This window comes from Neopelma chrysocephalum, unplaced genomic scaffold (assembly GCF_003984885.1).
Source record: "Neopelma chrysocephalum unplaced genomic scaffold, ASM398488v2 Primary Assembly neopelma1_23, whole genome shotgun sequence".
NCBI classification, from domain to species: Eukaryota; Metazoa; Chordata; class Aves; order Passeriformes; family Pipridae; genus Neopelma; species Neopelma chrysocephalum.
This window is the reverse complement of record NW_020897691.1, coordinates 12,781,619-12,806,299: the sequence shown is the minus strand read 5'-3', so window position 1 is coordinate 12,806,299 and position 24,681 is coordinate 12,781,619. Positions and strand designations below refer to the sequence as shown.

General features: G+C 41.1%; 2 protein-coding genes and 1 non-coding gene across 3 annotated transcripts in view; 1 reads left to right on the top strand and 2 right to left on the bottom strand.

Annotated features, from left to right (window-relative positions):
• The first annotated feature begins 6,826 nt into the window (after positions 1-6,826).
• Positions 6,827-16,528, top strand: ACAT2 (acetyl-CoA acetyltransferase 2). The gene is made up of 9 exons (XM_027687174.1): positions 6,827-6,987; positions 7,097-7,231; positions 8,425-8,606; positions 9,436-9,553; positions 10,322-10,465; positions 12,618-12,740; positions 13,450-13,604; positions 15,608-15,718; positions 16,288-16,528. The coding sequence occupies exons 1-9, from the start codon at positions 6,939-6,941 to the stop codon at positions 16,453-16,455; spliced, it is 1,185 nt and encodes a 394-aa protein (XP_027542975.1). The 5' UTR covers positions 6,827-6,938; the 3' UTR covers positions 16,456-16,528.
• A 159-nt stretch (positions 16,529-16,687) lies between these two features.
• Positions 16,688-24,681, bottom strand: part of TCP1 (t-complex 1) — an 8,935-nt gene continuing 941 nt past the window's right edge. Inside the window, exons 3-13 of the mRNA XM_027683455.1 lie at positions 23,604-23,689; positions 22,742-22,870; positions 22,128-22,225; positions 21,733-21,843; positions 20,884-21,065; positions 20,174-20,300; positions 19,677-19,852; positions 18,815-18,938; positions 17,680-17,872; positions 17,228-17,391; positions 16,688-16,989 (exon numbers count right to left, since the gene is read on the bottom strand). Coding sequence (XP_027539256.1) covers positions 16,776-16,989; positions 17,228-17,391; positions 17,680-17,872; positions 18,815-18,938; positions 19,677-19,852; positions 20,174-20,300; positions 20,884-21,065; positions 21,733-21,843; positions 22,128-22,225; positions 22,742-22,870; positions 23,604-23,689 — 1,604 coding nt within the window. The 3' untranslated portion in view covers positions 16,688-16,775. The remainder of the gene's footprint in view (positions 16,990-17,227; positions 17,392-17,679; positions 17,873-18,814; positions 18,939-19,676; positions 19,853-20,173; positions 20,301-20,883; positions 21,066-21,732; positions 21,844-22,127; positions 22,226-22,741; positions 22,871-23,603; positions 23,690-24,681) is intronic.
• On the bottom strand, positions 24,227-24,362 carry LOC113972818. Its single transcript, XR_003536021.1, has one exon. It is a non-coding gene; the product is annotated as a small nucleolar RNA SNORA29 (small nucleolar RNA).

Here is a 24,681-nt window from a genome sequence, read left to right as displayed (position 1 = left end):
GCAGAGAGAATTTATTCACTACAGCATAGAATCCAATGCACGTGTCCTGGCAACTAGATATGTGTGTGCGTGTATGAATACACAGATATTTCAGTGAGAATTTGAAACATTTAGAAACCCAAGTCATGCTACATGTGATTTGACATGGCTACCCCAGGTAAGGTGATCATAAGGAAAAAGGACCTGAATAAACTTCTTTGAAGTCTTACCTCATTTTTAAAGTCAAAAAAGATAACCTGTGATTACTGCACAGTGTTTTCTGTCAACTGAGATTAGCTCAGTTAGTTAGAGCACAGCACTAATAACACCAAGGTTGTGAGGTCGTTCCTTCCATGGGCCATTCACTTAAGAGTTGGACTCAATGATCCGTATGAGTGCCTTCCAACCTAGATGCTCCTGCATCTGCTTTCCTTGCAGATACTTGTTTCAACCATTCAAGATGCCAATTAACAGATGGAACCATCACAAGATATGGTGGCATGGAAGAGGCGCTGAAATATTAGAGTAGGCTTTAATATGAACAGTAATGTAGCAAACTGGCTTGATTTCCTCGAGCACAGATGTAAGCATTACAATGCTAAAAATGCATATAAGCCATGCAGGACAAAAAATTAAAACTTTTTCCACATAAAGTAGATGGAGATATACACTCGGGGGCTGCTTCTATTCTGTATATTTCTATTTTGTCTATAAATTACCCAACATTTTCTCTGTATTAGTGGTGATTTAAACAGAAGATTTCCCAATATTTTGTCTGGAGATTAACTACTTTTTGTTAAATTCAGAACCCAGGCCTCCTTTGTGTCTTTTTAGTAGTACAGATAAAGGCCTAGCTCAGATACACTGTAAGGTGTGGCATGGTAAACCTTCTACCATTGTTTGTCTTCACGAGCATGTAAAAAATATTCCTGCATTTTTTACCCCTTGTCAACACGTAGTTATTTTAAATTTATCTTTATATGTGTAGATTACATTTGTGGGAAATATGCTAGCTGAGAAAGAGGCAGGCAGCGAGGGACATCTAGAAATAAGTGGAATCAGCCTGCAGAGCTTCATATTCTGGACTGCCTTCCTTCTGTGTCTTCAAATTAATACATGTATTATCAGGCTACACCTATAATTTTTGTTTAGGAAAATAAGAGCAGCAATTTGGTAACCAGTCCTCTGATACCTTTGGGAAAAGAACATTTAACTGAAATACTCTTTTGTTCTGTTTGCACATCCCATAACATAGTGAGAACTAACCTGGGACTTTTTAGTGCTACTGGAACAAACATGTTGATACCCACATTGGGTTGTGTTTACAGCATGGTAACTGGAGTAACTTTGCTTTTCACAGAATCACAGAATATGCTGAGTTGGAAGGGACCCACAAGGATCATAGAATCCAGCCCTTAGCCCTGCACAGGACCATCCCTGAGAGTCACACCATGTGCTGTTCAAACGCTTCTTTAACGCTGTCAGGCTGGGTGCTGTGACCACTTCCTTGGAGAGCCTCTTCCAGCACCCAACCACCCTCTGGGTGAAGAACCTTTTTCTAATATCCAACCTAAACCTCCCTTGATACAACTTCAGACCATTCCCTCAGGTTCTGTCACTGGTCACCACAGATACAGCACTGGATCAGTGCCTGCCCCTCCTCTTCCCCTTACAAGGAAGCTGTAGACTGCAATGAATTCTCCCCTCAGTCTCCTCCAGGCTCAACAGACCAAGTGACCTCAGCCGCTCCTCATATAGCTTCCCCTGAAGGCCTCGAGGCCCTTCACCATCTTTGTTGCCCTCCTTTGGACACTCTCTAGTAGCTTAATATCTTTCTTACATTGTGGTGCCCAAAACTGCACACGATATTCAAGGTAAGGCTGATGCTTTGTGTGATGTCCCCCAGGACACAGTTGGCCTTCCTGGCTGCCAGGGCACTGCTGACTCATATTCAACTTGCCATAGACCAGGACCTCCAGGGCTCTTTCCACAGCACTGCTTTCCAGCATCTCATTCCCCAGTCTGTATGAACATCCAGGGTTGCCCCATCCCAGAATTCGGCACTTACCCTTGTTAAATTTCCTATGGTTGGTGATTGCCCAGTCCTCTAATTAGTCAAGTTTTCAAGTAATAGGTGGTAGCGTAACTACCAACAGTATCATCAGTCCCCAGATGAGAGGGCATGTCATGATCTATCCAAGCACCAACACAAAAGCAAACTTCATATATTCATTCACCTATAATGATAAGATAGAATAAGAACCAGATTACGAATGAGTGGGCAGGACAGCTAGCACAGTTTTAAGTTCCTCTAATGACAGTATGTTGCTTGTTAACTTAATTACATTAACTGGATGGCTCCTCCTTGGTTTCACCTGCCTGGCTCTGGGTTTCTTTGGTTTCACCTGCCTGGTTCTGGGTTTCTTTTTTATGCTTTGGTTTCAGACGGAAGCCAGTTGTAACAACACAAACACCACAACACTTCTCAGTTAAGAAGGATGCTGTTTGTCCCTTCTTTTTTTTGGCTCATTTTTCTGTCTGCATTCCACCATGTCTCTGTGTGGGCTACTCCTGAGGCCCCAGTGGTGACCGCAGGGGTAGCAATGTGGGGCCCCAAGAGGGCAGTGACCCCAAACCCCCCGTGGGAACACATGGGCCATTCCCACACCATGGGCAGGGGTGAGTGACATGCCATGGCAAGGAAAAGGCAGGCTCCTAGTGTAAAACACTCACAAAAAATTTGTCTGCAGGTCAGGAAAGCTAAGAATTGGGGTAAAAGGAAGATAAAGCATTTTTCAAAATTAAAAAAACTGTTTGGAGTGCTGTACATACATTTCTCGGCATTTTAAAACACCTTGAAATATCAGGAACTAAAAAATGGCCAGTCGGTTCTTGCAGAGGCTGTCCTTGACTTGGAAGGACAGAAGATGGAGCAAGACAAAACCACAGTGCATCTGCTGGAGCAGAGAATGAGCTCTTGGGCACACTGGAAAAGGTTGCTATAGCTGACAGGTGCAGGGGAAAGATAAAATGTACATTTGCTGCACTGAGAAGAAAGTGATAAAGACAGGTTCTTTGGGCAGGTAAAGATCTGGGCAGCATAAAGCCCGAATTTGACATTGGTGAACTCTCCCTCTCTTAGACAAGCTTCCTGAATACTAGGCTGCAGGCTTAATGCTGTCTTTATGTCCCCTGATAATATGCTTTTAAGGATCTCAGTGGAATTATCACATATTTTTCTTACATATTTATATCAAGAAGTAACTAAACTTCTTCAGAAACCTCTTAGAAGGATTTCTTTTTTAATTACCAGTATGTTTTACCAATTTATATGTATGTGTGTGTTTGTGCATGAATATATATATAAAAGACCCCAGGAAAACATATAAAATCAGCACTATGATAATGTACAGCTACTTAGACTCAATTTGACTTGCAACTCTTGTTTCCCAGATTACAGCACTTGTGATGCTCCCATACACCTGTGAATTGGTGTGTGCCACATAGTGGTCAGAAGTTTTATTCATGTTAAGGTCTGACCACACCAGTGAGTGAACTCCAGAGCCTCTCCTGAAGACATCCCCTGACTGATAATCAATCCAAATTCAATTACAAACAAATTATGACTCATTTTTGAGGATGCTTGATAAATACTGCAGCTTATATTTGGAGTACAGGTGTGCGTATAGTTGCTAAGGATATAAACCCAGGGGTTTGCTATACTTTTTTTTAAAACCATAGAAAGGCCCAGATATTTTTAATAGTGTAAATGTTTTCCTGTCTGAGGGAAAACCAGCATTTTTTAATTAAACATAGATTAGATTATGAGCATTCCCTGACAAAAATAGATTCAAGGAAAACACAGATTGCTCTTAACACAGCGAAGAACATTTTTCTGCCTATCAGGAACTTGATTTCCAAGGACAGAGTCAATAGGGTTGGAGATTTTAGAAAATGTAGATCTCATCCTCAATGGGAAAACAGTGTGTTCTTTGAGACATGCCTTATATGCTGAACCTACCCATAGAAAACTGAATGTCAGTCCACTGCTAAGAAAACGTAGAAAAAGAATGAATTGTCTTTCTAGACATGAGGAAAAGCCTTAAGGTACTAAAGGTGTCCAGCAAGCCTGAGTGCCCTAAACAGATATTAGTACCACTATTTGTGTATAAGATTTTAAAGACTAGAGAATTTGCTGTTACAGGAAAGTGGTAAAATTAATTTTTTTAAAAATTAAAGAATTATATCAAGATTTATTAATTTAAAGTAATTGTTCTTATATTTTTGCCTATAAAAGGTACATCCCCAACAAAACTGTTTTTGTAAATATTCACCAACAGAGTGTCAGATTTATGGTAAAAAGCAAGGGTTTCACATTTTAGTAACAACATTGCTCTTTGTAAAGGTCAAATTTAGAAAAAAATTATTTAGCAGAAGAGTAAATCTGTGAACACCAAAATCCTCCAAATTTTAGCCTATTTCTAATAAAACTGAGCCACCATTACCAAATAAAAATGCCAAAATATTTGCACTCTGATATTTCCAAGAAGGAACAAGTCCATTTCATTGTGTTCACAGCAATGTAATAAATAAACTTTATGCAATGTAGCCTTACTCTTTTACTGATAGCAGGTACGCATTCTGTTCAGAACTGATGTCCTGATTATACTGACTTAGTTAATTTCACAGAGCTATTTTCCAAGAAATGTCAAAATGTACCAGCATAGGGCAGTAGTTTGCTGTTGTGTATTATGCTGCTCATTAACTACACTGAATTTAAAAGCACAGCTGCCTAGTCACATTTACTAGGGTTTTTTTCTGCATTTAAATAACTTAACTTTGATCTGTACCATACATGTTTCATAATTATTTGCCCTTGTGCAATTGCTACGTTATTTTGTTCTGTTACATGCCCCTTTTATCCATTTGGATCTCAATCCTGGACACCATCCAAGCAGAGGTAAATAGGATACTGCAGATCTGATAAACATACCAAGATAAAATTCATCTCTGTCGTTTCAGGGTGGCCCAACATCGCAGGCTGGTTCGTCATTAGTCTTGATTTACAAAACAGTTCTATTTAGGGCTGAGAGCAAAGGTGCAGCAGGTCAGCTTGCTGGGGTGAGCTCGCCTGAAGTCCCTAGGACTGCTTCGCATTCGAACTTTTTCTGTGTGTTAGTGAAGCATGGGGAGGGAAAGGGCTGAAGCCTCGCATTTTGTTCAATTCAGTATTTATGGTGATATTTGTAAAGTTTCAAATACAGGAGAATCCTGTCTGTCAGGCTTACTTCAGGTGTATTGTCGGTTGTGGACTTTGAACACCTGCTAACATTTAGTGTTAATCTGAGCTCATCTCATGTTATTGATTTTGTATTTGCATTGAAAACTTTAAGTTGTAATCAGTCAATGTTGCATTAAGAATGACATATTGGTATGTGTCCTGCCCTCATACGTCTATATTACTCACTCTCTACTGAATTTTGAAAATGTGCAGTCATATGACATTCAGTCATAAAGGGTTGTTCCAGAACCATACAATATTTTTCTAAAATAATCACTCTGGATTGCTTAAAATCATATATTCCTGAGTTTTGCTTCTATGTTAGATCTACAAATTGCTTACCGATGAGCCTTTTGAAAAGACAAACCCCATATTTTTCTCATCCAGATTTAATCTGAGGTTTTAGTCAGTGTTATCAGCCCCTCTGAGCGCACAGCATCATTAAAGAAAACCAGTGGTGCATGCCTGTTGCCAATGAATCCTTAAGAGACTGGCAGATCAGTCCACCTAAATATTTGGCTGCCCACAGGATTTTCCAGAGATTTCCTTTCTAAAGATATCTAAGAGGATTCTTCTCTTGCTAAAAGTTGGAAATACCAAAGTAACGGAAGAAATCTTATGACACATGGTTCTCTCCTTTGACCTTATTCTTCAGTAAGACCCAAATATCTAAAAGGATCTCTAGGCTTCCCACACACATTTCCCAGCAGAGAGACATTCCTGCCTGACCGTCCTGCTGAGGGTTGCAGCCACTGCTGCAGCCGCCTCCTCTCCTTCCAGCTCCCTGGATGCCAGGACCTCCTGCGGCCAGCGCCGCGTCCTCCTCGGCTAACTCGGCTTTGCCTTTGCAGCACTCACCTCCCATGTAGGCAGCCTGGGAGCAGCTTTCTGCTTGCCTCTTTGAGCAGGGCAGACAGCAACAGCTTTTGGGCCAGCGGCGAAGCACTGTTTATGCTAATATATATATATATATCTCTCTCTCATATATATGTTAGGCCTCTGTTAAATTTAGGAAACAAAAAAAAAAAAAAGAAAAGGCCGAGAAGGCCGAGTTGGGTGTTGGTAATCTCTGGGCATCAGGTGCTGAGCAGATCAAACCAGCGATAGGTAGTTTTGTACAGTTTAATTCAAATCATTATTCCTTCTTCCTGTTCATACAGATCCCGTGAAATGCCGTCATGAAATAAACAAACAGTCCTTAAAGCCTCAATGTGACAGCAGAGCATTTGATCCGCATGCTTTATGTTATAGAGAAGTAGACGACGCCGTCAGCGGGCGCGGAGCAGGCACCGGCTCTGTGCGCGGGGGGGACCACAGGGAAGTGACCGACCCTCAGCAGCGGGCCCGGCCTGGCCGGCGGAGCCGCTGCTCTCCTCGCCCCCGCCCGTGAAGGAGCTGAGAAAGAGCTTGGAAAGAGCCGGGTAAGGCCGCCCTCGCCCTATCGCCCCAGGGGGCGGTCCAGCCGCGCCACCGCCCGGCCGGCCCCCGCGCTCTCCTCAGGTGGCCGGCCACGAATCCCCGTCGCCGGCTCCTTCCTCCCGCCCCTCCCGGCGGCAGGCGAGGGGCGGGCCCGGCGCCGACTCCGCTTTCGCTCCAGCCTTGGCTGCTGTTCCAGCTATTGCTCCCGCTGCAGCACTCGCCCGTCCTGTTCCCGCTCCGCTCCGCCGCCCCCGCCGCCATGAGCACGGACCCCGTCGTCTTCGTGTCCGCCGCCAGGACTGCCGTGGGTGAGAGGCAGCGCCGGGTGCCCCGCCGGGACCGGGTGGCAGATGCTTCCCTCAGGGCTGGGCGGATGTTCGTGTGCTGATCGCTCTCCCTCTGTGTCCTCTCTCCCAGGAGCCTTCAACGGTGGGCTTTCGGCGCTCCCCGCGCACGAGCTGGGCGCCACCGTCATCAAGGAGGTGCTGCGGCGGGCCGGGCTGGCCCCCGAGGAGGTGTCGGAGGTGATCCTGGGGCAGGTCCTCACCGCAGGTACTCTCTCTCCACGGCCGCATCTCTCCGTGATTGCCACAGTGAAACAGCTCAGGTTTCATCTTCCAGGACGTTATCCCTTGCCATTAGAAACACGCGGTTCCTTATTAAAGCGCTTGAGCGGCAGCGTGGTCACTTCTCCGTGTGCTCTGGGTGACCGAACCCATTGCTGGGATTTTGGAAAGGATGTGGTGTAGGATAGTTTGGGGTGTTTTTAAATCCCCAAAGCAGGTAACAGTGTATGTGTGAATGTCAGTTTATTTTCTTTGTTACAGCATCCCTTCTCTCACCTTGGTAATCTCTGCTCCTAAATTTAACATCCTAAGTAATGATAACTGAAATTTTAAGAGCCAAGCCTGCATTTGTGCTTATCTGCAAGATCGACCTGCAAGATCTGTAATGCCACTTGCTTGGAGACAAATATGTTGATTTAATGAAAATGTAGGTGATAGGGAATTGTTTGTTTCGAACAGGTTCCTGCTTTTTCCAGGGTCATGTTTGATCAGCAGAGTCATAGAACAGGTTTCTGTTTTAAAGATGGAGGAAGAAAATAATAGAAATAAGTATTTTCGTCTTACTTAAAGCTGAACTAGATTTCTGTATATTTTTAGCACGCTGAGTGATGTGCTCTGCTTAACCATTTTTTTGCGTATAAAGAGCCGACATTACTTTGGCCTGGGGAGATGCAGATGAAGACTCTTTCCTTTGAATATAGCACTCCTATTATATCCGTCGGGATTACAACAAAGACTGGAAACTTTCAGAAACTGTTCTTGTATAACTGTGCTTTTGGTTTCCATGTGAACTTTTAGAGAAAGTTGACTGCTGGTGATGTACAGATGTCAAAAGAAAAACTCTTCAGCAAGTAGCAGTTTAAATGAGCTATCATCTTACAGACATGCAGTGGGCTAGTGCTAATCTGAAGTGGGTGTTTCATCTGACCTGCCATCAAAAGCAGAGTGGCAGATATAAAACTAGCTGTAGCAAATCCCTGATCTTACAGGCATTTATTGATCAACAGTGTAAATGAGAGAGGTTCCTGTTTACAGATTACTGCTGGGAACTTCTCTATCTACCAACTGAAAGTAGGAGCAAGCTCTAAATTTTGGTGGAATTGGGGTACTGTTGTGAAAAGTGACAAGGCCAACATTTGTTTTTTAAGGACAAAGATAAAATGCTGCCTGTTCCCACAGGTGCTGGCCAGAACCCTGTCCGGCAGGCGAGTGTTGCTGCAGGAATCCCCTACTCTGTGCCTGCCTGGAGCTGCCAGATGATCTGTGGGTCAGGCTTGAAAGCGGTATGTCTGGCTGCTCAGTCCATACTGATGGGAGAATCCAGCGTCGTGGTTGCAGGAGGCATGGAAAGTATGAGCAAGGTAAAGCAAAGGATTGCACTCACATTGGTCCGGCTTACTGGGAGCAAACAGCATTAAGTTATGTTGAAACCCTGTGTTTGTAGGCAGATATTTGGGAGACAGATCAAAAGAGTAGCTGTGATTTCTCTGCTTGCGAATGAATTTATACATGCAACAATTGACTTCAGTTGTGTGCTTTAAAAAATAAAAAAAGAAAAAGGCCTCATATGGTAGCTACTGAAAAGGTGCCATGCAAACACATACTGCACTTCAAATTCCATTTTCATTTCCACCTAGCCCTGTTGTTCTGAATGATTTGCCTGTGACAACTGGCAATAGACAGTTTTTTTGTGTTGCAAGAAGCCCAAAGAAGGAATAACTGAAAATGTTATTGTTCATCAAGCAATTTGAGCTTGGAAAGGAAGCAAAGCAGTTTTATTTCAAGGTGTCCATCCCAAGGCTGTATTCAGGAATGGTCCTGGGCTGGTGGTCTGATGCCCAAGAAAGGGATGGCCTCTTCTGCTGGAGCTCAGCTGCCTGTGCTGAGACTGATGTTGGCACTCTGGAGCAGACTGGTAGGATGGGAGACCCATGGCCTTGTGGCCCCAGGGACGATTGATTCAGTCTGGAGAGGAAATGCTGCTCCATGATCTGTTGCTGGAGGAGTGCACAGGCCAAACAACATGCCAGCTGGCAGGCTTTGGAGGGAGAGGCAGAGCAGACAGCTGGGAAGACTACTGGGATTTGGGGTAGCTACTAGCAAGGCAGGAGTCTGTCTCTTCAGTGGTCTGGCTGTATTGTGCGCTAGAGATGTAAACCATCTGACTCCTTTTGAAATACCCTCTTGCAGGCTCCTCACGTTGTTCACATGCGAGCTGGGGTGAAAATGGGAGAGGCTTCCTTGCAAGACACTATAATCCTCGATGGCCTTACAGATGCTTTTTATCAATATCATATGGGTATAACAGGTAAGTAATGACAGTCCAGAAAAGGAAAGGCTTAACTGGGGAGGGAAAAAGAATTCACTGATGAGAAATTTCAGAAACCTGAAGTTACAAATAAGGTGTTACAAGCTGTCCTTAAGTTGTAGTCATGAAAAAGAAAAAAATCCATTATACTGAAAGACATTGAAGGCATCTTCCATTTTGTTTGTAAAGCTACTGTTTTGGGGTTTTTTTCCTGCCTGGGCTAAACTCTCTGCATCTCCTCCACATCTGAGAAATTTAATCTCAGAAAAAAAAAAATAAACAAAATGATCCCTGTATGTAACTGGAGCACTTAGCAGCACAGATTTACAGTTAGGGGGAATTACGTAGTGTCCTGTGGGTACCCATGGTTCTACAACTTCAGGTTATTGCACCCTGAATGGATAGTCAGCCAACTACTTTTTCAGACCCTGCTTAGGAAACAGAGTAACTTCAGAACTGTTCCCTCTTCTGAAGCAGCTGTAGAAAGATCGGATCTTAATAGTCCAGGGAAGAAATAAACTAGAAAAGCTTGTTTGCATTTGTATTTATTTTGATATAACATCTGGGAGATCCCACACAGAAATTTTCACTCTCAACAGAAAATATGAGCATCATGAACAAACAAAATGAGGAAGTCAGAATGGAAACTGTTCAACAAGCTCAGCTGCTTGCTAGAGCAAACATTAATGACTACATTTGTGCTTACAATTTTACAACTTAAAATTTTAGCATTTCCTGATGGCAGTTTGCACTTTGTCCCTATTTCAGCTGAAAATGTGGCCAAACAGTGGCAAGTCAGCAGAGAGGAACAAGACCAACTTGCTGTACAATCACAAAACAGGGCAGAGGCAGCACAGAAAGCTGGCTATTTTATGAAAGAAATAGTTTCTGTTCTTGTACCTTCTAAAAAAGGTAGGTGTGAATGGATAATGAGAGGTGATTTCAAAGAAAAATCTGTTTTCTACTATGTCTCCTATAATCAATTAAAGATTTCCCACTTACACAGCCTTTTTGTAAGTATGTAGCCTGTTTTCAGCTTTCAGTGGATAATTTTTGAATAAGAGAGAAGCAATACAAATTATCATAGGTCAGGGTCACTCTTTATATGGATCCGAATCATGGGTCATCTACTGCCACCACCTGCGACTCCTAGAACACTTCCATCAACGCTGCCTCCATACAATCCTGAACATCCACTGGTCAGATTATGTGACTAATATGTCTGTTCTAGAACAAGCAGCAGTCACAAGTATTGAGGCCATGTTGCTGAGAACACAGCTGCGCTGGGCAGGGCATGTCTCAAGGATGAAGGACCACCGCCTCCCCGAGATCTTGCTTTATGGTGAACTTGGCACCGGCTGCCGCATGAGAGGAGTCCCGAAGAGAAGATACAAGGACTCCCTGAAACAACAGCCTTGGCCATATTGATCAGCATAACTGGTCTACTCTGGCCTCCAATCGGGAGGTCTGGAGACACACCATCTATAACGCTGCTGCTTCCTTTAAGAACGCACGCAGGATCACTCTTGAGGAGAAAAGACAACGCAGAAAGAACTGTGTCTTGCAGAATATACCACCTAAGGAGTCCTTCTGCTGTGCCTTTTGCAACCAGTCTCGCCTATCTTGTATTGGCCCCTTTAGCCACCAGCACGCTTGTAACAAATGCGCGTAGAGCCCTTCCCAAATCTTCGTTTGTGAAGCCTAGCCATGACTACTACCTAGACAAATCACTGACTTAACATAGGCTGGGATATGGTACCAAAATCAGTATTTTTCATTTTCTTAAGGCTCCTGCTGCACCAAACTTAAAAATAGTCTTGTTAATCTGGCAGACGTTGCCCACCTAGTACAATACACTATGGCAATAATTAACTTGGTGAAGTTACTTATATTAGGTGTGCTTCTATTTAGGTGTGCTTCTGTTTAGGGATATAAACAGGCCCATTATGATGCTGGAGCCAGAAGTCTGTTTCTAGAGTAGGGGAATTCCCCAGCACCTTGTGAGGTAGATGTAAAAACTGAATTTTCCAAAAAGTTGTTCAACATTTACATTGACTAGATCCTGGCTTTAGGCCAGTTATAAACCAATGAAGGGCTTTTGTGACACCAGTTTAGATAATAATGTTTAATGACACTTGGCTGCTCTTTGTAAAAAGATTACTACAAGTATCATTTGAAATATAGCCTTCTGCCAGAAGAGAAGCTATTGGGTTAGGAACAGTGAGAACAAGATTGACTTCTATACAACTAGCCAGTGTTTCAGTTGTTAGTGTTTGTCTTGAGGAAACCTGAGCTGTCTGCCCTGCTACAAGGAGCTGGAGGGTTACAGCAATTTGTTAAACTGGACTGAGCTGGGCTCTGACATAAGAATGGCTTGTTGGTGATGCCAGCTCAGCTGGTGCTGCAAAAAAACTCAGGAGCCGAAAGCTGGGGTGAGATAAGAAAGGGTTTAATTATGCCAAGGCAATAGAGATGTTACACGGCGCGCGCACCCCGGGCTGTGCCCGAGATGTTACATTTATAGTAATATTTGGCCAATCCCAGGTGTGTCCATCCTCTAACTTTTGGCCTGGTCCACCCCCTGGCCCGCCTCTTGGAATTGGGTCTGGGGTGCTTTTTGGGACCCTCTCTTCATCATTCTTCTTCTTCTTCAGGGTACAAAGAGCAGAGTGACCCAGTTCTTTGACTCTGTCTTGCGGTTTAGGCCAAGATACAAGCGTTCTCCAAACAAGACAGGCCTGCCTTGACTAAAAGACTAAACATTTTCTACTAGATATGGGGGTAGGGTGATAGGGGGGGTATGGAATGGGGTGAAAGGATTGAGGAATGTATAAACTAAAGGGTACTATGGGGAGGAGGGAGAAAGGGGTTTATTTCTAAAATCTACTTCTATTACCTATAAAACTTGTAAGGTAGAAAAATAAGAAAATCATTATGGGCTTAAGGCATCATTGGTTAAAAGGAATATGGTGTATATTTCCACTCAGCTTTTTATTTGTGCTGGCTTTCTGCTTGAGATGTGTGATTAGACCCTCCTGTGAGGGCATAACGCTCTGTTTTGCAGGTCCTATAGAAGTTAAAACAGATGAACACCCTCGACATGGGAGCAACTTGGAAACAATGGCAAAGTTAAAGCCCTGTTTCCTGACAGATGGAACTGGGACAGTAACAGCAGCTAATGCTTCAGGTTGGTCCATCTGGCTAAAATGAAATGGAAAAGAACAATAGCTGCCTGTGGCTCAAGGCAGGGTCTCTACGAGGGGTTTGGCTGCCTTGTGGGTACTGCTGAATGTATTTTGCAGGAAATGGCAATGTGTTTGACAACATAAGTAGAACTCAATTTTAGATGTGCTGGAGGATTTCTTTACAGAATGAGTTGTCTTTTGTTTGCTTGTTTTCTATGAAACAATACAAGATTTTGAAGATTAAAATCAGTATTTGATAGACTGAAATGAATAGAAACTACATCCTTTTTTTTTAAAAGCAGCTGTCTAGGGGTTTCTGATACTGCAGGTCTGGACAATGGAAAGCTGAATGATTCATGTTTGAATATGTTACTTGTGTGAGACTGCCACAGGCGGCTTTGAAACTTCTTCCCTTGTCCTCTTCCAAAGTCTACCTAAGAAATCTGAGGTACTTCTTTTTCAGATTGTCAGTTATTCCACCTGCTGCTTTCCAAATAGAATCACAAACGTGTCACATTTCCAGCAGTAATTAAAAGTGCCCTTTTAAGTGTTTGTGGCAGAGGTCAGACTTGGCTGATCTGAACAGTACTGACCTAAATCAATAAAATATTTGTGATTTTTGTTTTGTCTAGATTGTGAACTTATGCAAGCAGGAAAAACTGGTACAGTAAAAGCCCAACAAATACATACAAGTTATTTGTCATTCCACAGGTCTAAATGATGGAGCTGCAGCTGTACTTCTAATGAAGAAATCGGAAGCTGCTAGGAGAGGTCTTATGCCTTTGGCTCGGATTGTATCTTGGGCTCAGACAGGCATAGATCCATCTATAATGGGAGTAGGGCCCATTTCAGCAATAAGGAAAGCTGTAAGTAATAATCTGTCTAACTGTTATGTTAAAACTCTTGTTTGTAATTGCTTTTCATTTTCTGGCCATGCCTTGGTTTTTCTATGTTCTGAGGAAAACTTAGTAGAAAAAAATAAACTAACTTGTTTTCACAAGACTCAAAATAGCGGAGAGTATGTAAGATGAAGATTGCTAGTGCCACCAGGCTAGTGCCTACTTGTTGGAAAAAACCCCAAATGTATAGGTGTCGGAATGGAGTTTAGAGCATAAACTAGTCAGGTTTGTGGAAGGGCACCTAGACAACCTTGGAGGCTAAAGGTCAAATTTCAGAGGTGTGTGTACTAACCTAGTGATGATTCAGTCCTGCCACAGTATGGTTCTGATAATGTGTCTGACCAGGTTAATTTTCAGATCATTGCCTGATTGTATTTGCGACAGCACAACACTGAGAAGAGCCAGTAAGTGCATCTGCAATGGGATGGTGCCCTTTGTGTTTCAGTTTGTCCTGCGAAAAGGTTGGAGCATACAAACTGGATTCCTTTCAGGTCAAACGGAACAATGTGTACTCCAAAACCACATCTAATGTGCTCGGACCATTGCTGCACCCACTGATGTGCTCAGGGTTCAGTCCACAGGACAAGGTTCTCATATTTAACACCCCAGTGAGCAGCCCTGATGGTACCACGCTGCTTGCTAATAAAGACGTAGCCCATGGCAACCCCAGCTGATTACTTGTTAAAACTGCACTATGAAATTGAGCATGAAAAGAACTCTTGTACAACTAAGAACAGATTTGCTTCAGCATTCCTGCTTAGTTTTTTTAATATTGCGTAAAGGCCTTATTTTGTTCATCTCTGAAATGTCCTGGCAACAGGGAAGGCTAACTTGAACTCACCCAAGCTCTGTGGCTTTTGAAAAGACATTCAGAACTGTAATGCAGAAGCTTTTTCTTACCAGATCTCAAAGTGTTCTTTTAAATCAAAAATGCTGTAAATGCATATACAATAATTTTAGTTTAAATTGTAGTACAGACAAGCTGTATTTAACAGTACCTATAATTGCGTAGGTACTCTGAAAAAGGGCACACTGCTTCTTAATGTAAACTTTGTAATGCGTGTTATCAAATACTTCACATCCTTCATATATTATCTGTTCACCTCTTCAGATTTTTACCGTAGCACTACATAGTGAGAGAATGACTAGGTTATACATTTTAGTTTTATGACATACTGTATTTTAACCCTCTCCTAGAAGGAGAACAGTTTCCATACTGTCTTTCGTAGAAAGAGGCCCTCCTCCTTGCCTGTAGCCTTGGAGGTGTACCCATCTGGCTAGCCTAGGTTGTAAAACATCATTGCTGCAGATGATTCTGCTGAGAAAGTACTGCTGTTAGAAACAAAGTGGAAGTAAAAATGTACACACTTGAAACATGTCCAAGCCTGTACCAGAGTAGGCAATTGCATCACAAGTTTCTCAAGTGAAAACATGAGCCAAACCATCGTCCAAAATACTTGCCTGTGAAGAGCTTCCTTCAAATGGAAACTTGTGACTTAAAGGCAGGACTGTACAAATTACACATGATGCTAATGGTCGACACCTCACTATTTCCTGTATAGAAGTCTTTACTCAGTAGGGAATCTCTGTAATGATAGTCAGACTATGTCCTGAAAAATTTGCTTTTATTCTGTTAAAGCCTACTTTTCAGTCTAGTACTTGTTCTAGTAAGGGCACCATGAACAGTTTGATTCCCCACAATTGCCCCACCACCACTATGTGTGTAAAATTAGTCAGGACTTTTATGAGCAGCCAGCACGTTACAGCACATTGTACCAACTGCTGCTGACACTGAAATTTTGTCTGTCTTTAAGAATTCTGTTGTCAGCCCTGGCTATAAAAAAATTGTTTTCCTTTAACTTTTTAGAAGTGGTAGCTTTAAATTACCCAATTTAAATCTTATTAAAATCTTCCTCTGATGCTAAAAAAACTAAAAGATAATAAGCTCCTACTTGTGCTGTTTTTTTCAGATTGACAAAGCCAGCTGGACTCTAGAACAAGTTGACCTGTTTGAAATTAATGAAGCCTTTGCATCACTATCTGTTGCAATAGCAAAAGAATTGAAAGTAAATCCAGAAAAGGTAATTAATATATTTGTAGGCTGGAATTAGTTTGCCTTCTGTAATTCAAACTTGTTCCATTCTGTGCATCTGGACTGTATTGGTGAGCATGGCCCTTTTGCAATCACTTTGCTGTAAGCAAATAGGACAGGAGGCCCAGTAGGCATTTCCTTGCACTGCTATGCCATCAGCTGGCTTTGCTAGCAGGGATTACAACTTTTGTTGCAGTGGATTTTTATGCAAATCTAGGCAACTGCTTGAGCATACTTGTAATTTAGTCACAATTTGAACTTGCTGCTGAAAGTGGTTTGTGCCACGGTGTTATTCCAGTGATGGCAAAAAGCCATCCCTGAATTCACCTCAGTTATCTTCAGAGGGCAACGACGGGGTCCTTTCAGAAGAAATACTGTTTAACAGCTGTTGCACCCCTGTTCACTTTCTCTGTGAAGTGGTGGTGGTTGTTTCAGGGTCACACGTAATCAAAGGGCTAGATCCAGCTAAGTCTTTCCTGCTGAAAGTCAGCTAAGCTAGTTAAATGTTCTTGATTTACCATCTATATTGGCTTTTCTTTTTTTTTTTCCCTCCCCAAGATTAATATCCAAGGGGGAGCTATTGCTCTTGGCCACCCTCTTGGTGCCTCTGGTTGTCGCATCCTTGTAACTCTTCTACATGCACTGGAACGAACTGGCGGAAAACGTGGGGTTGCTGCTCTCTGTATCGGAGGAGGAATGGGAATTGCCATGTGCGTTGAGCGATGAACACAAGTGAATGAATGAACAGCTGATGTTAACTAGCTTTGAAACATTTTACTAATAAACTTCTACTAATGGAGCTCACAGTTGTCTGTTTTGCCTAAAATTAAATAAGCTTACACCATTACTTTTTGCCACTCAATCACTGCCTTAGACTGGTTGTTAACACACACTAGAACTTAAGTTCTCAGTGCAAGGATGAACCTTGCTTTCAAAAATTAGTTTGTTCACAAGAAAATAGCAGCAACATTCAACCACCTGTTTTATTAACATATTAGTTGTAAGAGTGAGAAGTGTAAGTGAAACAAACATAAATAAAGCCTAAGTTATTCTTCAAGTGCTCCAGACTGAACTGCATCCTCATAGCACCCTCTCTCTTCTTTTGTCTCAGGGTGCAGTTTAATAAGATCATCAATTCGAAGAATAGTAATTGCAGCTTCTGTTGCAAACTTTAGGCTCTTAGTTTTGACCATGGTGGGTTCAAAGACACCGGCTTGCTTGTTATCACGAGGTTTTCCATTGATCAAGTCAAGACCAATCCTGCAAAGAAGATATGTTGTCAGATGGAGAGGTAGAAAAAGCTGTGTACAGTATGCTGTGTAACTACTACTGTGTCACAGCAACACATAGGACTGAAGGGCAAAGGCAGAAATTCAGTGATAACATACACCCTTTTTTTACCACGCAAATCACGGTTCAGCAAACTGGGAGAACAATTCTCCTTTTAAGTCACCAACTCACATCACTTTTACTTGCCTTCTAACACACAGATACTTGCCATTTTAGATTCTTACGCTCTGGATTAACTTGAGCCTCATTGTGGAATGCTCTCAACTTGGCAACAAGATCTGTTGCATCCTGAGCGGCGTTGACTGCCAGTGTATTTGGAATTACTAAGAGGGATCTTGCAAATTCTGCTATTGCAAGTTGTTCACGTGACCCCTAGAAAGAGGAAAAAAGTTTTTAAACCAATTGGCTGCCACAAGAGAGGAAAAAATACAGCCATGATCAAGAACATCAATAATAGGTAGGGTTTTTCACATGCAAAACGTTTTTGGGTCAAAGAACCATATAGTCCAATTTTCAGAGAAAGAATAACTTGTATCTTCTTTTAAAGCATCATCTTCTGTGACCCACAGAAATGACTTCTAATAGATGAAAATAAATGCTTGAAAATTCATTGTCCCAGTCTAACACACACACACTGTTGCTGCTTTGTGCAAGGCTTACCATGCTGGTTGCATAATTTTCAAGATATATTGAAAGTGCTGCCTCTACAGCACCACCACCTGGGACAACAGACTTGGATTCCAAAACCCTTTTGACAACACAGAGAGCATCATGTATAGATCGCTCCATTTCATCACACATGAAGTCATTAGCTCCTCGTAAGATAATTGATGCTGAAGTACGAGCCTTTGTGCTAGACGAAAAAAGAAACCAGAAGTCAGCTGTGTTGAACAGAATATAAAACTCTCCTTGCTAAAAATATTTCTTCTAAAGCCAAGTTCAGCTGAGCCCCGTTCTTTCAACACTTAAATCCCTTTACATTGTTGTGCACCCTTGCAGGATACATACACTGTAACTTAGAAAGTCAATGTTTTGATTTCTAATATGCAAGAACCTAGTTTGAGTTTTAGTCTTTTAAAGAAAGCTACCTGTCAAAGTATGATGACAAGATATTTTCCCATCAAACGGGAAAGTGTACTTAGATAGTAAGAAAGATCTCTTTTGCACACCCATCAAGTAAGCTAATGACTACCAACACTACTGTATAGGCAGAGATCATGTAGCTGCCCCACAAGTGCCACAGTCAGAGTACAGAAATGAGGTATGCTCTTGCTAAATGAACTAACAAGCACTGTTAGTTAAATGAACTAACAAGCACTGTTAGTTAAATGAACTAACAAGCACTGTTAGTTAAATGAACTAACAAGCACTGTTAGTTAAATGAACTAACAAGGTACCAGACAACAGTGAAACCAGCACAACTAAATACTGTCTTCCACTACAAATGGAAAAACTTAGCTTGCACCTCTTTATTCATATGAAATTACTCAGATGATACCTATTGCCCTTTACTGTCTGTAAAGGAAAGCCAGTTTAGAAACATTTGTTTATAAACAAAAACTTAACTAAAATCTGTCTACCAACCTGATACTCTCGTACATTGAAATTGTTGATCAGCCCCAGCAAGAGATTTAAAAACTGATACTTTCGCCTCTAATTTGTACTGGCTTTGTATACTCTTTCTCATGCACATAACTACTCAGACCACTGAGATAGCATGGAAGTAAATAAGTGAGATTTTATGTCAAGCTTAGAAAATATACACAAAACTGAGCATTTTAAAAAGGATCCTTACTTCTTGATTAAAATCAGCTCATCATCACAGATTCTTTCTTGAATCACCTCTTCTGCCTGTCCAAGCATTAATGCCTCAAAACTCTCCTCACCTTCAAGGTTTGCAAGGGTTGAACATATGGTTGCTTTAACAAACAAAAAAAGTGAAGTTAGCATTCAATTCCAGCACGTTATCCTCGGCCAACTTACCAGAACAGACATATGGAAAGAAAAACAGAAATTGAAAACAGAATTAAAAGCTGCGTAAGTAGGTTTTTCTTAAGTTAAACAGCACTTCTAATTCTCAGGCAACAATTTAATATTCCACAGTTTATAACTGATACTGCTCCTTTTGCTCAGCTTTTACAGCACTTACTTTTCCACAGCTAGGACAAGCTCCCATGCTTTACCACAATGAAAATGTTTTCTTCCAAATTTTAGAACTGACAGATAAAATCCGTATAGGACTAGAATTTTTTTAAGCATGTATTTAGTGATTTAGGAGTTCTTCATTCGTCTTGAACTATCTAAACAACATACTTAACTGTCTAAACAGAGGCTTATGAATGCGTGCATAATAGAAGACTTCTAAATAAATAGAGATTATGGCTCCCATTTCCACAAGAGGCCAGTCTTCACAGTGCAAGGCAGTCATTTTCTTCCCCCACTGTAAATCTTCAGCAATCAACCCTTACAGTAGTCATCGACTTTGATAAAAATCACTTAAAAGCAACAGTAAAGTTAAAAACAAGTGGCTCAGCTTTACTCATCCTGACCTTGCATGTTAAGAAGCTGTATTTTTTAAATTAGCAACTAATATGTCAACAACAGCTTTTACTTTAAAGAACACATTAAAAAAAAAAGTAATTTTTATGTACACATACCTCCAGATGCCTTAGCAATCCGCTTAAGGTCCTTTTTTACAACTCTTCGTACTGCCATAGCCCCAGCATCAACAAAGTATTTCAGACACATATCATCAATACCTCCAGTGGTGAGAATAACATTGGCACCAGTGGCCAAAATCTTCTGGATCCTTTCTTTGGTAATATCTGACTCTCTACAAAGATAAAGTTATAAAAATGTATTTAAAAATCTACCATCTACCTGTCAACCCATTTCCTGGAACCTTAATGCAGAGTTCTGCAAGAATGGACCACTGCACAAACACACTTGGATTTCTCAAAAACTGACTTAAAACTAGTTCTGCCTCCAGAAGCGAAAACTTCTACCATTAGCATTTCATACATTAGGAAATGTAAACATTCAAAATATTTTTACCTCTTGCACTCAGACAAAATTACATCGAGCCACCTCAACTGGAGAGACCAAATCAAGCCTGTGAAACCCCACTGCCTCAGTTACTCAAGCTTCCACACACCTCTGCCTTATCTGGTCCAGCTTCTCAGGGTCTGAGATAACAACCTGAACACCAAGCTTCATTTTTGCTTTTTGCAGGCTGAAGTCAAGGCATGCAATCTTTGCATTAACTATTCTCTTGGTCATACCTGGTAAGGAAAAACAAGACAGAAAAAGGGTTTTTGACCAATCAAGTTAACAGAACATCAAGTCAGCATTAGAGATTAAAACTAGATTTTCACATTTCATATTTCTACTGTTTGCTTCTCCACCTCCAGTTCTGCCACAGTGCAGAAAAATGCTTATCAAGATGCTCCTGTAACCTGTTACCTTTTTACATACCCTATCCCCAAAATGTGAATGACCACGAAAATCTGACCTATGGTCTTGCACCCTCTAAGTTACCTCACTGCAGTTCTGCTAAATGTAACAGTTCCCCACAAACCTGGCACTGGCTCTTCACAAGGGAGATGTTAAAGTTCCATCAGACCACAGTGTTACTGTGCTGACACTGAGCTAGGGAAACTACAGCAGCATACCAACACTTCGTGGATCACTGCTAGCTGGCAGACTCTAGTTTAAAAACCACTGCCGAAGTGCAGTATTTTGTGTTCTTGGTTAATTATTCTGGAATTGATTTGCCACTAATGCACTCAGTAAGAAGAGCCACACAGAAAGACTAAGAGGACTGAGTTCACACAAAACATATATGAAACAGAGCCATGTTCTTACCCTGCGAGCCCACCACGCAGTTCAGAGCGTAACCGTTCACAAGAATGCTTTCTTTTTGGCTGCGGCCATGGGCCTTCAAAACATTAACCGAGTTGATTGGATACCGAGCCTGACCCTTCTGGTCTGTGTATTTAACTGCTAGGGCAGCATCCACCACCATATTAGCAAAGAAATCACCATCGCTAAAATGCTGTTAAGGTTAAGACTGAAGAAGAAAACTAGTATTATGTTTAAAAAAACCCCACAAAACAAACACGTAACTAACAGTGCCCAAATTAAGTTTCCAAAACAGAACTTTAGAAAGGCAAAGTGCTAGCTCTCTTTTCTATTGCCTTAAAGGAATGAGTAATTATAAAAACTGAGAGACTGGTAAGAAAACTGTGACAGGCCACTGTTATGTCTGTGTTTTATGCACTTTTCATTCTTTAAGAAAAAACCTATCCTATGTTCAGTCTTCACAAAAGCTAAAAATGCTGGGTTTTCTGTGACTATGGAATGAAATGCAAGTTTCTTTCTTCTAGATTCACTGCCAGGTACTTCTGTAACACATTCTTCCATTCACACAACTCTTTTGCAGTCTCGCTAACAAGTAATGCAAATGTTAGGAAACAATATGCTGTTAAAGCTATTACCAGTGCCATTCCAGATTTAAATAAATTGGAAGAGTTTAAAAACATTTTCCCATGCCAGGTAATATTATCTGTGAAACATTTTTCACGTTCCTTCTATAAAAACAACAGCTTAAATATTATACCCTGTTCATATAAACTGCTGCTAAGGAAACTAGCCTAGCTCCTCAAGCTCTCCAATCAACTCTCACTTAACTTACTTGATCAAGTTAAAGGATACACTCCTATAATTTTTGAGGACATTGATGTTTTAGCAGCATTAATTAGGCACTCCCTGCCCAATTCATCTGTGTTAATAACAAGATTTTCATTGATGTAGCGTACAGCTTCCCTGTAGAACAAAGACAAATACTGGTAAAGAACTATCCCTACAAAAAGACAAAAAACTTACATACATGTTTTTAGTCCTTTTAAATATCACCTCAAAGAACAAAGAGATTAAATCAATTAATCTCCTAGGACAGTGATGAGACTGCAGAAATACAGGTAAAAAAACCCCAAACCAAAACCAACAAAAAACCCAACACCCCCCCAACAAAGCACCATATCCACTTGGCACCAAGACTGTATTGATACAGTCACAAATACAGAACTTTAACTGTATTAGTTTCTTACTTGCAAGCAAGTCGGTATCCACCAATAATGGAGGTAGGATGAATTTTCTGTTTCACCAGCTCATCTGCATTTTTGAGCAGTTCTGCAGCAATAATTACCTGTTTGAAATACAAACATTAAATATATTCCATATAAGCAAAATAACTACCTGTTGCAATCTAGAACTATGAATAGTTTCTGACATCAGGTGAAAGCCACCTGATTCCACCCCCCACCAAGCTGTCTAAAGTCTCAGGCAAGTTTTCAACACTCAGCATCCTTGCTAGTCCCAACACTTTAATTTCTCACAGTTGTTAAAAATTAAAAACTTTAATTCAGCATCTACCATCAACCTTCAAGAAAGAGAAAATAAATAATGGAACCGAAAGAAGCAAATTCCCTTCCAGAGCACCAGTTGCATATGGAAACTAGCACCTCTAGAAAAACGCAAAGTCTGTTTTTTTTCATTCTGCAACCAACTTTAAAAAACTGCTTACAGTCAACCCCAAGGTTCTTAATTCTATGTCGTTAATTGACACTGCATTGAGATTCATAACAGGTAAATGAAAAGCTGCACTGTAATAATAATAAAACACTAACTTTTGATGTATCTGTCTGTAAAACTTTCTACGTACCACTGAGGTGGTCCCATCACCAACTTCTTTGTCCTGCAGGTCTGCCAGCTCACAAAGAACTTTTGCAGCAGGATGTTCCACTTCTAGTAGTTTCAGAATGGTTGCACCATCATTAGTAATGGTCACATCCTAGTTTTCAGAAATGAAGTATGACATTAATTTCTATTACATTTTTACTGTTGTGTTTCTTAGCATTCATACAAACCGAAGTTAATTATTCTTTGCAAATATCCACAAAACAACTATTTATACCAAAAATTTCGTGCTTCTTTTTAACCAGAAGTCCCACTCTAACAACAGAAAAGCTACCATTGCAGAATCTGCACTTTTTTTTTTATCAGAAAAGCCTTTATGTTACAGAATCTCATCACATATTTTGCATGTACCTTATTAGTAGTTGTGCAATGACTACCCTCTAATACACAATTTGATTACAACAGCCTGTAAAATGGCACATTTTCTTCAGTTGCTTGAAATATTTTAAAATACAAAATATTGCCTTAAAATCGTTATGGGATTATTTGAATTGGGTTTTTTTGATTACTTCTCCTGATGTGGAGACCAGAGCCTGACTTAAATGGTGATACTCACTTCTTGGAATCTTACGATATATTCAAAGTGGTGACAAGAACTTACATACAGAAAAGAGACAACTGTACCACATAAACTCCCACAACAAATGAAACTAAAATGATGTAGCACACATCACCGGATAGTCAATTTTACCAGTTCTCCTATCCCTCCCTCAGAACCATGGAAAACAAAGGCACGTGCACATCAGGCCTATGAAGCACACTAAGTGGAAGCACTTTTACACAACAATACAAGTCCTCCGGACATTTCTTAAGGGAAGTTTACTTACCCCTATATCATCCACCAGCATCTTATCCAGACCAACTGGCCCAAGAGAACTCTTCACAATATTGGCAATAGCAGATGCAGCAGTAACTGAATAAAGGAAATTAAAAGAAACTATAAAGTTTTATCTTTCAGCTTTAGGGTGAGTCTCAGGTTTCCAAGAACCCATTATTCAGAAACTAGAAATAAAGTGATCTAATTTAGGAGTAGGTCTCAGCCTATCTAACCTGAAGCTTTATCTTACTTTGCTAGCCTTGCCGCTACTAAAAAATACACAACCTCTGCCAAACCTTACTCTTCCCTCCATGCTGGTTTAGCTAGCTAACCTGGCAAAACTGACTGATAGAAAAAGAATCGTTTTTCTGCTGGCTGGGTAAAATGGAGGACAGGACTGAGGTCAGAGGAGCGGAGTACTAGTGCTTTTGACTGCAGCAAGTCATGCCATGAGACTACATTCTCATTTACTCTTTACTTCTACCCAGAGATCCGTGGTATCACCATATATTAATCAGTAAAACATTTTTTGCTCCGTGATTGAAACAAAACAGTTACTTTGCAACTAAGTCACCCATGCAAAAAGATGACCTTTAATTCAAAGTAACATAAAGCCCTAAGATAGGGCTCACTCAAAGGTTGTTCTGCCAACTTCATATAGGAAAAAGATACAATCAACCTTTTCCTTCAGACCGTGGCAAGTTTTTCTCTATCCCACAAGCATAGCCACTTAATCTAGAAAATGAAAAAGTGGTAGTATAATGGGAATAGTTACAACTCAGAGACCTTCCCTTCGAACAATGTAACTGTTGCTTTTGCTTTAGAGGAGTAATGGCAGCGTTCTAGAAGAAATAACATTGTATCAAGTGCAATCAGTCGTGAATTAAGGTAATTCTAAGTGTTCTGCCTAAAACGTCACCAGAGCTGCAGGGCTCTTAGGATCATCGGGGAGTAGGTCTTCAGCTTTTTCTTTTGTCTTTTATCTACTCAGAATCTGAGCCTGGTCTCGGAATTTGCAGCATTCCCCTAGGACTTTGAGTATAATCCTGAGCGATGCGGAACGTGTTTGAGAACCACAGTAAAAGACA

Coding starts and splice junctions, on each gene's coding strand:
- ACAT2 (XM_027687174.1), top strand. CDS start 6,939: ATGAGCACGGACCCCGTCGTCTTCGTGTCCGCCGCCAGGACTGCCGTG. Junction 9,554..10,321: donor ATATCATATGGGTATAACAG/GTAAGTAATGAC, acceptor TCCCTATTTCAG/CTGAAAATGTGGCCAAACAG. Junction 13,605..15,607: donor TTTCAGCAATAAGGAAAGCT/GTAAGTAATAAT, acceptor TGTTTTTTTCAG/ATTGACAAAGCCAGCTGGAC.